At 42.9% G+C, this 14,008-nt stretch overlaps 3 protein-coding genes across 3 annotated transcripts; 1 reads left to right on the top strand and 2 right to left on the bottom strand.

Moving 5' to 3' along the window:
- The first annotated feature begins 2,629 nt into the window (after positions 1-2,629).
- Positions 2,630-11,992, top strand: LOC114878135. The gene is made up of 10 exons (XM_029191576.2): positions 2,630-2,763; positions 4,280-4,292; positions 7,917-8,028; positions 8,171-8,275; positions 8,805-9,584; positions 9,675-9,835; positions 9,916-10,074; positions 10,168-10,437; positions 10,528-10,779; positions 10,873-11,992. The coding sequence occupies exons 1-10, from the start codon at positions 2,630-2,632 to the stop codon at positions 11,215-11,217; spliced, it is 2,331 nt and encodes a 776-aa protein (XP_029047409.2). The 3' UTR covers positions 11,218-11,992.
- On the bottom strand, positions 11,989-12,791 carry LOC114878133 (methyltransferase N6AMT1). Its single transcript, XM_029191574.2, has one exon. It carries the CDS (start codon positions 12,789-12,791, stop codon positions 12,153-12,155), a length of 639 nt encoding a protein of 212 aa, XP_029047407.1. The 3' UTR covers positions 11,989-12,152.
- Positions 12,792-12,933: 142 nt separating this feature from the next.
- LOC114878134 (SNAPIN protein homolog) lies at positions 12,934-13,656 on the bottom strand. Its single transcript, XM_029191575.2, has 2 exons — positions 13,444-13,656; positions 12,934-13,265 (listed from the first exon to the last, which is right to left on the bottom strand). Exons 1-2 carry the CDS (start codon positions 13,593-13,595, stop codon positions 12,938-12,940), a joined length of 480 nt encoding a protein of 159 aa, XP_029047408.1. The 5' UTR covers positions 13,596-13,656; the 3' UTR covers positions 12,934-12,937.
- Positions 13,657-14,008: the final 352 nt, after the last annotated feature.

Raw genomic sequence — 14,008 nt, 5'->3', positions numbered from 1 at the left:
TTGACAGGGACCACGAAGAGAAAATGCATAATTAATCAACGAATATGTTGCTTGCAGGCGTAAGCAGGTTTTACGACCTTAGACTGCTGCACAAAGAGCCTCGTTCGCTTTCTCATCGAGAAAAAGAAACGCGTATTGTCTCGCAAACTAAAAACCAATCTGTAACTAATTGTACCTAAATAAGTTTGGCGCACCGACTAATCAAGTTTTGTGAAAGTACACATCGATAAACGATTTCAAATTTGCGAAGCAAAGTGTAGCGGTATTTCGAAAATTAGTAGCCGACTAATCCATTAGCGGTTTGCTAGAGCGACGAACAATTATTAACGAACGTTCCCTGTGGGCTGTAGTCAAGCACCTACTCGAAGACAAACCTTCTATCTCGATACGTGTCGCCTTGACCGATGATCGCATAACAACATTTGCGATTTCGCTTTATACAGCATATACGAACATTGATTTTTCGACAGGCTTTCAACGTCGTTTGATAATTCTCCGAAAGGAAGGCTCAGATTACAAAACAGAAACAGATTTTGCTATTCAGCATTGCTATGTAGCAAAAGAGGAAGGACAAAAGAATGTTGCTTTCTAAAGATCGATGCTCGCGAATGTCTCTGATGTTTGGGAAATTTTACGACCTCCCTCGTTATCGTGAAAGGATTACAGGATTCGCGGGTAGTTTACTGCAACCATGATAGTCTTTTTCAAAACGGTGAGCAGATAGAAGGATAGAAAGCTGGCAGTTTACCAGCTACCGAGTGCGTAAAATGGTTATTACGGCTGAAAACTAACGAGAAGAAAGGCTTCCGGAAGGGAGGAAAGGTTCGAATAGATAATTCGTAGGTATTAGCGAAGTAAAAGTTTATAAGCTATTGTAATTAGACGATCTTAACTCGTCGAGCGCGATATTAATTTTAAAAGTGAATCCTTATTACTCGACTCTGGTGCGAACAATTACCAATCTACGTTTCGTTGTTCTATACCATTTTACGCAATCCTGGTAAATGTTTTCCTTTCTGCTCACTCTTGTACCAATATTGGTTGCCGGTAAATTTATGAAAATAAACTTCCGCAAATTGCAATCGGAAATAAACGAATCGATTGTATTGAATTTGAACTTGAATTTCAATTACGAACAAATCGATCACGTACAACTACCGAATAGTTGTACGTGAGACTGTTGGGAGACAATTTGGGAGACGAAGGTGGCACCATTGTTCAAGGAAAAAGCGAGGGTAATTCCACGAACGTTAACAAGGTAGGAATATCACTTTTATCAATTTTAAGCGGATAAGCACGTTCCGTTTAGCTTAACGTAATTTCATATGAAAACTGATTAATTATACGCGAACTGGTAACAGGGTGGTCGACACGTATCTTTCCGCGAGAAGGCAAGAATCATCGGAGACAAAGCGAAATAATCAAACGCCTCGAGTGCAAAATTACATTCGCGTTTCCAACAACACTGGCTCGTCAGAGTTTTGCGCAAGATTAGAGCAACGTGTAATATTAAATTTTACCGGAGGATAGTTTGGTCAGGGAGCTAATTCCACCGTGTGACTTTCTCCTTTACTATTCCTTCCTCTTTGTACATAAAGGTCATCCGTTCCGAAGATTCCCTGTCATTCTTTTCGATACGTACCTTGGTTTCCTTCTTTCGGACAGTTTTCAACTGTGAAAACTATATTTTCCTTGGAAACTTTTTCCTCCACTGATCAAAAGAAAGAAAAAGAAAAAGAAGAAAATCTTGATGGAAGAATTTTCCATTGTGGCTTGAGCTAAAGGGTTATATAGAACAGCTGGTCCCAGTATACCTTCGAGGATAAGAAGATAACAAGGACCTATCCTTTGCGGTCGAATACACGCAGCCTTCTAAACAAAGTTGCCACTAAATCTAGGAGATAAAGTGGAAATCGTGCCTTTTCGCGATTCGTTTCGCATACAGCCGCACCGTCGACCAATTGCGTCCTCGGACCTTCTCGCGTAACCGATTTAATAACCTCTAATTTTCTCATTAATTCGGCTAATATGGCTACCTAGTTGCTAACATCGAGCATCACTTTGAAACCACGATGTAATCGCAAACTCTTACCAATGTTCTTTCTACAATCGCTCTAACTTAATATTCCTCTTCCTCCCGGTCGAGTAATTTAAAAAGCGTAAAGAGATTTTAAAGAGCCAACAGACTTTCCAAAACATCTACCGTTTTCTAGTTAATAGCTGGTTAATTATTAATCGTTAATCGGTAAAATCCCCAAGTTGCGAAATTCGATAAACTCGCTAAAAGAAAAGTTATTAAAAGCAGTTACCTTGCTTTTAAATTTCCTGGTCTCTTCCGAAAAAACTCGCCCGTGAAGATGAAACACTGATTTCGTTGCCCGACCGGGTTAAAGGATCGATCGATCGAAATCGGTGTTTTCCAACTCGCAGGAACTCGAGCGTACGCAAACAGAGTGGATTAAAGGACAGTTATACATAGCTGAGTATTGTTTACTCTTCTTTTTTTTGGAGAAGGGTCATTCTTGGTCTCGTAGATTGTAGATGGTACAATTACAGCGGGCAACTACGACGGCAGGGTCTTTCTACAGGCCAGTTAGGAAAGGGGGTACAATACCTATATAAAGCTTGAATGAAGATGCTCCCAGCTATTCACTCTCACCTTTCTCACAAGCGTGCGCACGAAGCAAATCTTCCGGACGAATCGCGAGGGAAGATCTCCTTCGTCTTCGTCTTCATTTACTGTAAAAAGGATTTCGTTTCGAGGTGAGTCTTTTGACTTTGTTCGCGTTTGCTCGACGAATAAGTTATCGATAAACTCGGTGAGGTTTCATCGACGATTGCGTCTGTGCGTGTATGCGCGTGTGTATAGATGTGCGCGACATTTACAAATTCCGCGAAGGAATCGGCTGATATATTAGCGAAAATCTACGGTACGATCGCGACTGAAAATTTCGATAACCCGATAAATTTACGATACAAAACACTATTCGATTCTTGAGAGAGGGAATTGCAAAGACACGTATTTATTACGCTACGAGGAAGAAAGCGATGTTGAAGCAAAGTGATTGATATCTGTTCCTGTCCAGAAACCTGTGTAGCGTTTCTAGTGCGAGCTCGTATGACGTTTTTCTCATGATCGACGCGCGTGAATTTGTTATCATCGAACTGAATGCTTTCAATTTCCTCGGTGCGCCGATTCAATTCAAACAGATCGATCCGTTGTGATCGACGGCTGCCGATAACGTTGTTCTTTCGCTGAAATCGAACGGGAGCGAAGAAAGGCGCGTAAACGATTGCAAACAAATGTGAGAATCTCGCGAGGAGAAGGAGAGAGAACGCGGAGGCGGACAGGAAGAAAGCGCGGCTGCTTCTGTACCGATCGCTGGGACATTCTTCTTTCGTTTAACGCCCCTCTTCTTCTATCGCCAATTAAATACGCCGATTCTTACCCGCGCACTTTGACTTTTCTCTTCGACTCGTATCTCCGCCAGTCTCGACATCCTACGCTGAAACGAGTTGCTTGTTGCGCCAAGTACGGACGGCCAAATGTTTGTTTGCGCGTTCGACGTTCAGTAAGATGATGTAATTGCTTGAATAAAAAAAAAAACATTCGAGTCTTAGTATATGCCGCAATACTTTCGATTAGCGAAACGCGTTGCCTCTTTTTAACACGATCGAAGCAAGCTATTAACTATCTGAAAAAGTAATGACCGTTCAAAAGGACGCCTTCTGAGAGACTCGTCTATCATAAGTATGTCTACATGTATATCGAAATGTTACGTTTGACCGAACAAAATCTCTTCGACTTTCTCCGTACCGAAGGTCGCAGGACGGCCGATTTCTCGTTACTTTTTCTACATAAAAATAAATTTCCTCGCCATATACATCGAACCAGCAATGTTAATTCGCCGCGTCCAGTCACTATATTCAGCGACTTTCAGTTTTTTATTATTTAACACGAGTTAAAATAATGTATAGGTATGACGATCGATCGTTAACGTTTGCGAACGTGGGACAGCAGTTTCCTCTGAAAATCGCAGACAATACTCGAGTTGCGAAACGCGATTAACCGTTGTCGTAATTCGTCGAGAAAATCAGCGATCCTTCGGTGATCTATCCTGAAAAAAAGATTTGACATTATTTTTACGTTACGTTACGTTACATTTGAAATTACGTAAAGAGATGTCGCATCGTGGGTGCAGGGGCGGGTGCAGACGTAAACACGGTATTTTCGAATTGAAACGAATCGCGTTGTGGACGAGTTGGAATTGACTCGCAGCATTCAGGTGACGGTCCTCGAAAGAGGTACGAATTCGCGATCGCGATCGCGATCTGCCTACGGCTAACATTGCGAAGTAGAAACCACAAGCCACGAGTTATCCCCTTACTCTTTCGAATCGCGTTTCTCGACGCGTAAGGTAATCGATGTCCCCGTAACCCAGACCTATCGAACGTATATAACTGGCTGTTTTCACTGGCAAATCTCTCGCAATCGCGTTCCACGCGCTCTTCTTCTGCATCATTTTGCGCTAAACCGACCGATTAACGCTCGAACAAAATCATTTTTTATTCGGCTTCTTCGTTCTCCTAAACCTGAAATTCTTTAAACGTTACTTTCACTGCCAGTTATTTACGTTTCTAAGCAAAAAAACTAATCAATTTCAATTTATCCTGGTGAGAAAAAAAACGACCGCTCTTAAAGTTTTGTAGATTTTTTGGTCCGTGGCTCGACTCGGACGCTTATCGTGCGAAAAGCGTGCAATGAGAACAGAAATGCTTAGCCTTGTTACGAAATCTGGATAATGAACGAGTACCGTTTCGACTGCCACATTAAGAATGCCACATCCATCCGAAACGTCGAAGAAAACCGCAGCATCTCGGGTACACCTTGCGCTTGCCCAATCTTTTTCCCGCAAACGACCACCTTAAGGACGACTCTTTACAAACTGTGCAGATTTCCTAGAATAATTATGAAACTTTTATAAAATTAAACTTCGCGATTTTTCGAGTCGCATCGGATCTTCGACTTTATCGCCCACGGTCAAACGATATCGAGTTTGCTCGTTAAAAGAGAAAGGTCGATAAAAATGTCCATTACACCACCGCTGACTGAGACATAAAAGGAATGAGACGAAAGGAAGGCGTTTGTAAATAAGGAAAGGCTTATTTTAATCGATCGATTTGCGAACAAGCGAAAAAGACGAATCGAAATAGGATTAAATTCGGAAGATGAATACACTGGAAACCTCTATTTTGCTTCGTTCTAATTTAATCGCGATCTCGTTGACGCAACGTGCTCGTTTATTACTTTTAATCTCGATCTCCGCGATCTTCGTTCGGTAGCCAGAATTCTGTTTTTTTTTCTCTCACAACGCGTATTATGCCGCGTTTGCTTCGATTAAACTTTGTATAAATTTCCAAAGAAATGTTTGTAAATTAGAACGCTCTCGCGATCTTTTCGATCCTATCATACAATATACCAGTACCAGCCAGAAGACACGCTCTAACTCTTGCTTTCGTGATTTTACCGTTTGTACGATGAATAAAGTTCGTCAGAGAAACGTCCTCGCAAACGTTCTTGCAATTCGATTCCCGCACTTTAAATTCCCGATCGTCGCAATCTCCTTATCTCCCATCGTTCAACAAACTTTGCTCCCGCGATCTTAATTAAATCGGAATGCTGTTCGTTCGAGTCGGTCGACCCCCTCCGATGCTTTTCCCACGAGTTTAGTATCTTAATGAATTCGAGCAAGCGCAACATCTGCGATGTATGCCTATATACATACATACACAGAGCTCGACGCGGCGTTGAAAAGTGATTTCTCTACTCGCTGATGAGAATTTTGAACGCTTCGGGTAGTTGCAATTTTGTTTGTTCGAGTGGTCCGGAGATGCGAAGGCGGACAGAAGCACGACCAAGATCTCTGCTGGAGATGCCGTATCTCGATGTCGCGAATCGCGCGAGCAGAGCCAGGGGCAATAGCAACGCGTAAGATCTCGAGGCCGACGCGACTTTCACCTTTCACCTAGGTCGAGCACGAATCGACGGTTCACTTCTTCAACCTATACTCCAACGACTAAGAACTAAGCATAGGACCGAGATACGACTAACGCGAGTATCTTCTTCCGAGGGAAGATGTAAGTGCAATTCGAAGCACGAGCTGCACGAGCAACAAGATTTCACCGTTACCGGGGTAAATCGAATCGATACGGATGAAAAGCATCCGGATCTAAGCAAGCATTCCGCTCGTAACTTCGCTTTCGACGAAAGCGACAGTGTTTCGCATTGCTGGAAGACGAGCAGACGCCGATCGCTCCTTCCTCTCCTTCTTCCGAAACCTGAAGACACTACACTTTCTATCCTAGCGATTCTAGTCACGGATATGGAAACCGTAGATTGTCCGTAAACTCTCTTGTCTGGCGACCAATTAAAATCCAAAAACGCCTATTCTCCTTCATTCTCGTTAAAAGTCGAGAACGGAAATTTTCGTGAGAAGGAAAGTCGATGCAAATCACGTACAGTCGTTCTACGGTAAAGAAATTACACGATGTATCGATGTACGAATTGGCTGTCGACTGTTTTCTTTTGCACGCGCTACTCGGATGATTCGCACCCGACAAATTTACCTTTACTTTCTCCGTGCCAACGAATTCTCCGGCTAACGAGAAAGCAAAATACATAATGCAAACACAAAGAGGAAAGCGATTGTAGTAAAATCGTTGAAAAATCGAACGGTCGCCAAACATCGAGACGAGGCGCCTCGTTCCCTTTGGTGAAACGAAGAGTCGTTACGCAACCACCGAAATGACGCGAGGCGTTAATTAGCTGCGGATCGAGCTTGTACATCGCGTTTCGACCGCGCTCGCTCTGAAATCTCGAGACGCGTTAGAGACCACAGAATACGATTGGGGTTCCCTCGCAATCTGATCTGACGAAACGTACTAACGCACGCGCACGTGAGAAGAGGGAAACAATCGTGAAAACGTCCTTTCCCGAGACCGGCTGCGGCTACGCTATTTAACCATCCTATTCGTTAAACTTTCTGTCGAAATAAAAGGAAAAAAAATAAAACGAATGCAACATTCTTGTTGCCCGTTCGACGAACGCAGTTTTCGTCCGAGAGCCCGAGACCTTGCGCGTAATTCTCTTAGGCCGCGTACCTATAGGATCCTCATTCCTTTACCCTATACAGGGTGTTCGACAACAGGTGGGCAATATTTTAAGAGGTGATTCTAGGGATCAAATAAGACGAAAATCAAGAATAACGAAATAGCGTTTACGGCTTTGTTTTCCAGTAATTAATATTTAAAAATTCGAGTAAAAAGCGCCTGAAACCTGCAATCCGCCCAGCACCGATGACTGAACGTCAGGTCAGCAGGGGTCGGTGCTGAGCGGATTGCAGGTTTCAGGCGCTTTTTACTCGAATTTTTAAACGTTAATAACTGGAAAACAAAGCCGTGAACGCTATTTCGTTATTCTTGATTTTCGTCTTATTTTGATCCCTAGAATCACCCCTTAAAATATTGCCCACCTGTTGTCGAACACCCTGTATACTACTCGGTTTGAAGTTATAAAAATAACGCCTGCTCTTAATTAACCTTTCCCTTCAAAAGCGAGCGAGCAACCTGTAATGCTTCCTATTGTTTCTGCGAACTCCGTATAGACCATAGGCTCGGAGCCTTGAAAAATTCAAGGTTTCCTCTTCTATACAAAACGATCTTTTCCTTAATCGATTTGTTTCCAATTCAAAATCCAAATTTTTCACGAGTCTTCGTTTTAACTTAAAATCAGCTAGATATCCTTATCAACCTAATGGTTGCTAATGCAGTCTATTAGGAGGCTCGAGGCGAAACTCTTCCCCCGAGAAGAAAAGTAATAAAAGAAATTTGAAAAGAAAAATTGACGTTACAGATAGAGAATGAAGCAAATCGTGGGGACGCTGCTGATCGTAGCCGTGCTTGGTGTAGCCACGAGCCAGGAGTATGGAGGAAGACATGCCTTATTCGTCAGAGCTCCGTCTGTAGCTGGTAAGAGAGAAAGACGGGATCCTAATCGAATCTCGAGTCTGACAATGAGTACGATCCATCTGATCGATCGAGAGTAAAGAAAGAGATAACGTAGGAAAACGACGAGCGAATTTGACGAATGCAATCGTTTAAAATCCATTAGCGCACTCGAGAGTCCAACGAGCTGCTCCCGTGTCGGCCGCAGACCTGATGGCGCAAAATATCCTAGACTGGATTCAGGGCATCTACCGACAGGGCGCACGTAAAAGTACGTTCTCCAGGAGAAGCTTTATCCCTTTTCAGTTACTCCATTGAACAAGGTTCATCTTGAACCACCGATCTGGACTTCTTCGGTCTACTTTTTTTCTGTTCTTTTTTTACTTATCTTAACTTGAAAATCAACTAAACGTAAACACCATAAAGCGAGCACTGAAGCTGAAAACCCCGCATACAAGCGGCAACGATCTTACTCCGATTTACCATCAAAATAGAGATCCTTGCCTATGCAATACTACCACGAACAATTAACCACGATTTTACACGAATTTCCATCAAGCACGCTTGTCTCCTCTCTCACGCATATTAATGAAACTCTTCCGAGGTAGAAATCCAAAGCTACGCGATCCGAAGTTGGCAAAATCAAGAAATATTGTCGAGAAAATCATCGGTAATTTTTGCAATCGATGTAAAAATTCATTAGTCTTACATTAGCCATCAACCGAAACATCGAATCGCGTAGCTTATCAAATGGTTGCCGAAAGCAGAAATTTTCACAGCCGAGATCGATTGTTTTGCAGCTCGTCAGCAGTCGGACCCTGCTGGGTATCTACCACCGTACAGCACTCAAAGGCCACCCGAAAGACCTCGACCTTTTCAACCGCCCACGACTGGCCAGCAACCAAGCTACTCGTCTCCCTCGGCTCAAAACGAGGTGACCAATAATTATCCTTACCAGAGGCCATCCGGTCAATCGTCCACCGTTCAACCTCCTCTACCCTTCTCGACCCAACGATCCACCTACCTTCCGCCAAACAATCCATCCTCTTACAATCCTCGTCCATCTCCAACGCCCTCTTATTCCAACTCCGGTTCCTCTGCTTTCCCACCGTACAGTTCGACTTCTCGGCCAGTATCCACCACGCAATCCTCTCAGCCTGGATATTCCTCTTCCGGTGGAGTTTCCAGCAACTTTGGTTATTCGAGCTCGACATTTGCTGGCGCCGGCAGCGGGACAAATACCGGCAAATTCTCTACTCCGAGTGGATTCTCCAGTACTTACGGTTATTCCACTCAGAGACCGAACACCGCCTACATTCCGTCCGCCGAAGGAGGCGCGTCCAGCGGCACCTATGGATATTCCACCTCGAAACCCAGTCCTCCGTTTCCAACTCCTGGAACCGGAACCGGAACCGGGACCGGGACCGGGATCGGAACCGGGACCGGGACCGGCACCTACGACCAGGACAGCGGAGCTGGATATCCTGCTCCAGGTTATCCTTCTCCTCCTCAAGAGAACACCGCTGGTTCCAACGCTCCTTCCGAAACTTCCGGCGGAACTGGCAGCTCAACCGGCCAAGGTATTCAATTAACCGATTTTACACTGTATCTACTAGAGACTTAGGTATATATTGTATGTATACCGTCGCCATAACTTTTAATCCTTTTAGGCTCTGGCTCTTCTGGAACGGTAACTGGCGACGGAGCCGGGGAAGATGACGATTTGAAGCACCCTCCACACATTCACGCCCTTGACGTTCAGTGCAGCAAAACTATGATGACTATCGACATCGAGTTCAATCGCGCCTTCGATGGGGTTATTTATTCCAAGGTACGAACGAACCTATTCGTTGGAACACTGAAGCGTTGGTAATTTCACCATTTATACCTAAACGATACGAATGTTCGCAGGGATACTACGCAAACCCGGAATGTAGATACGTCGCACAAAATTCCGGGCAAACGAAATACTCGTTCACGGTGAATCTAGATTCTTGCGGTACCCAATTCATCAACGACTTTGCGGGTGAAGCTGGACAAGCGTATCTGGAAAACGTGTTGGTCTTACAGGTAAGCGTGATCACATTTGTCTCGTGTTCGTCTTTGCTCGACTCACTGGGAAATATTCTATGAACGTACCTATCTCGTTTATTTCCGTTCAAGAACGAACCAGGCATACAGGAAGTTTGGGACACGGTACGGAGAGTTCGTTGTTTGTGGGAAGGGAACATCAACAAAGCGTTGTCGGTTAACTTTTCCGTCGATATGTTGAATCAAGAAATAGTAACGTTTAGCGGCGACACAGCGGTCGCCAGGTTAGATATCCAAGTCGGAAAAGGTCCGTTCGCAGCTGCGGCAGATGGGCTGGTGAAAATCGGAGAGACCATGACCCTGGTGGTTTCCGTCGAAGGAGATCCTGCCTTCGATCTTCAGGTAATTTTCTCTCTCCATTCGTCAAGCATTCAGTCAACTTGAGAAAAACCAAGTCGAAAGAAAGTATGTAACGCGTTGTCAACTTTCAAGGTGCGCGATTGTCTTGCTCGAGACGAAAGCTCTACCAACATGATACAGTTGACGGACGAAAGAGGATGCATACTGAAACCAAAATTATTCGGTGCCTTTCAAAAGACGAAAGATACTGGAAATACGGGCGCATCGATTATCGCTTACGCATATTTTCAAGCCTTCAAGTTCCCCGACGTGATGGATCTGTTCATCGAATGTAACGTCGAACTCTGCAAAACCGACTGCGAACCCTGCCCGGAACTAAATCAGGTAAATTACCTCTGCACCTCAGCCGATAGTTTTATCGTGAATGTAAATTTAAACGGGAAACCGTGTGTCAATTAAAAAACGATACTTTTTCAGCAAATCGAGCCAGGTAGGCGGCGTCGGCGATCGATATTATACACCACAGCCGCCCCATCAAATACTTCGGCTGTCCGACTCTCCGAACCGATACGGGTTACCCGTGGCTTCAGAGTGGTCATGGTTGACGATCTCAGCAAAGCCAGCAGTCAAGTACTCGAGCATCTCGAGGAAAGTGCTATCGAGGAAATGGCGAGAACAACGACGAACGTTTGCATGACTTACACCGGATTTTACACGGCCATCTTCTTTCTGTTGAGCACCATCTTTGTCGCTACGATCAGTGCGGTTACACTCTACGTCAAGTTGCAACGAGTTTACAGGTCGAAATCAATTTACTCGTAGTAACTTCTGCGTAATTCGTTGCTGTCGTTATTTTGGACTTCGATAACGCGCGATCAACGAACGCTAAAATGGTAATTAACCATTAATTGACGTATTTCACGTATGATTGTACGTGAATTTTATAATGATAATATTGAACGAACAGCTATACTTTACGTTGCCTGCCTATTACTATACACTCTGCATGTATGTAAAAATTCTAAAGACTGGTTGGCGGGATCGGTAACCCTTTTCTTTTTTTTTTTTTTTTATGTTGGAAGAGGAAATGCGTTTGTGCACGCGGGGGTTATCCCCTTGTCGCGCTATTCGGCTAGAGGGGGCCCGGGCAGTGTGGAGATCGGTAACCCTATAAAACATTAGGCCGCCGCCTCCTCTTCCTCCTTCTCCTGCTGCCCGTCGTTCCAACAGCTATGATATTCGCAAATAACAATGTTGTTTTTATCTAATTATCGTGTGTCGATCGGTCACATTTTTCAGTATTTTTTTTTTTATACGACACAACAATGAGTAAATTTTAAACATAATTAGACTAGCCGCATGTTTCGACAATGGTTTGCATAACGAATAATGCGAGGTACATTCGATCATACACTTGTAAATATGTACGATTAATCGTGCAACCATGAATGAGATAAAAAAAATATTTTTTACTATATAACTGTCACTGGTTTGACGTACCTGTTACATCGTATTGCACGTACATATATACGTTCTTCTATCGACAAGTACAGCGTTGTATGAATTAACAATAAAATAAAATATATGTACAAATCAAGTGTAACAACAAATAATCCTTTATATATCTACATGATTATAGGTTATCATTTTTTGTGTCATCAACTGAGAAAATCGAACGGATCGAACAATATTTCTTCAATTGCGTTCATTCATCGTGTTAATCATTTAAACAAGTACTTACGTAGATCTTACGTTAGTTACGTAATCTTTTTAAATCGTAAAACGTACAAATGTTCTCCTCTAATTTTTCTTTCCGCAACTATTCTTCCTTCCATATTTAAATGCTTGAAGGTACACAAAATGTACTCTGGATCGTTCTCTTTGATAATCAGTAAATAAAATGTTCCAACGTCCGATAGAATATCGGGAATCCTAGGAAATACTCGTTCCATAACTTTTCTACCGTTAGACCCACCTGCCCAAGTCCTGTACACTAGTTTGCTATTTGAAATTTCTTCGTCCCTTGTTACCACGTACGGTGGATTAAACAGCACGATATCGAAAGCACGATTGCTACGTATGCAACTCAACAAATCCATTTGTATCGCATCTATCTCTACCGAATTTTCCATAGCTGTTTTCTTCGTAGCTTTACACGCATCCAGGTTAATATCGATCGCAAGATGGTAAGGCTGACAGTACTTGCCCAGTGCCATTGCCAACGCGGTAATTACAATGCCAGATCCGCTGCCTATTTCTAAACACATCACAGGTTTTTTAACTTTTAGGACCTCTAAATCGGCTTCTAAGGCATCTATCAAGAGGAAGGAATCCTCTGAAGGTTCGTAAACCGTTTCCAACTCCCCGGTCGATAATTTCACCAGCGGAGTATCCATGACAAGCCGGCAAATTGCATACAATTTTCGTTCAAGGTTTCTTCGCTGGTTACTTTTACATTGATACCGCTATACAAATATATCACCCATATTTTACAATTTTACAATTGTACAGTTTTACAATTTTACAATGTCATAGTCATAGTTCATTCCTGCTCCTTGGACTGTGCAGTTTCTTTTTCCGCTTCTGTTTGATCCTCTTTATCTAAAACACCTGCAACATTGCCATACGAAGAACTATGATCTAATAAAGCTTTTCTCTTCGCTGTATTTTTCTCCACAGCTTGGTGAATCTTATTCAGTCGTTCTTGAGTATTTTGTAAAATATTACTGACGATTGTGATTTTATGTTTAGCATTGATTAGCTTTTTCACATAGGAATCCGTTTCCAATGGGCACTGTAAAGCTTCATTGATCCTCTGTAATTCTTCCGTTAAGGATTCGATCCGTTGCTTTAACTCTATCTGACATATTCTGTACGAATAACATATTTAGGTGTAAATAAAACAAAGTATACGAGAAATATGGATGTTTCAAGCTTCGTTAATTTTAATACATTCTTAAATGTTCAGAAACATTGAAATATCATACCGATAAGATAATCTTTAGCCTACATACATACAATATATAGGTATACAAATACATGTCATACCTGGTAGCACGAATTCTTTCATCTAGCTGATCCACAGTGGGTTTCAAAAGACTCATAAGACCTTCTGTCAAGGCATCTCTTGTTGGATTTTCACAAAAATCGTCAATCTTGTCATCTATAGACGTATTATCACTCGCTGTATCCACATCCATGTTTTTACTTTTTTCTACTTTTCGATCTCTTCGTTATTTATCAGATGGCACCACCTGTTCGCTCAGGTTATGCATCGATCAGGTTCACCAATTTTTCATCGAATAATTCACCAGAAATCTAGGAAAAGTTGATATCGCGCTCGTCAACGGCCTTAGCCACTTAGGCCACACCGGTACCGATAAGATCATCGAAATCAAGTTAAGTGGGCACGGTTTCGACAAAATATGGGTTACCGTGTGCTGTTGGCAACAAATAAGCGGGTAAAGATGAGTGGACTTAAAAGTACAGAAACATATAGCATAAATAATAATGTAATTGAAAATGGCGCGATAATGCGCGTGGCCGATAACTACATATTCGTTGGGCAAAAAGGGACAGATCCAAGTCCCTAGATTACGCCACCCTCCAGGCT

Source organism: Osmia bicornis, chromosome 5 (assembly GCF_907164935.1).
Source record: "Osmia bicornis bicornis chromosome 5, iOsmBic2.1, whole genome shotgun sequence".
In the NCBI taxonomy this organism is placed as follows: domain Eukaryota; kingdom Metazoa; phylum Arthropoda; class Insecta; order Hymenoptera; family Megachilidae; genus Osmia; species Osmia bicornis.
Note: the sequence above shows the minus strand (reverse complement) of the source record. Positions and strands in the feature narration are given on the sequence as shown.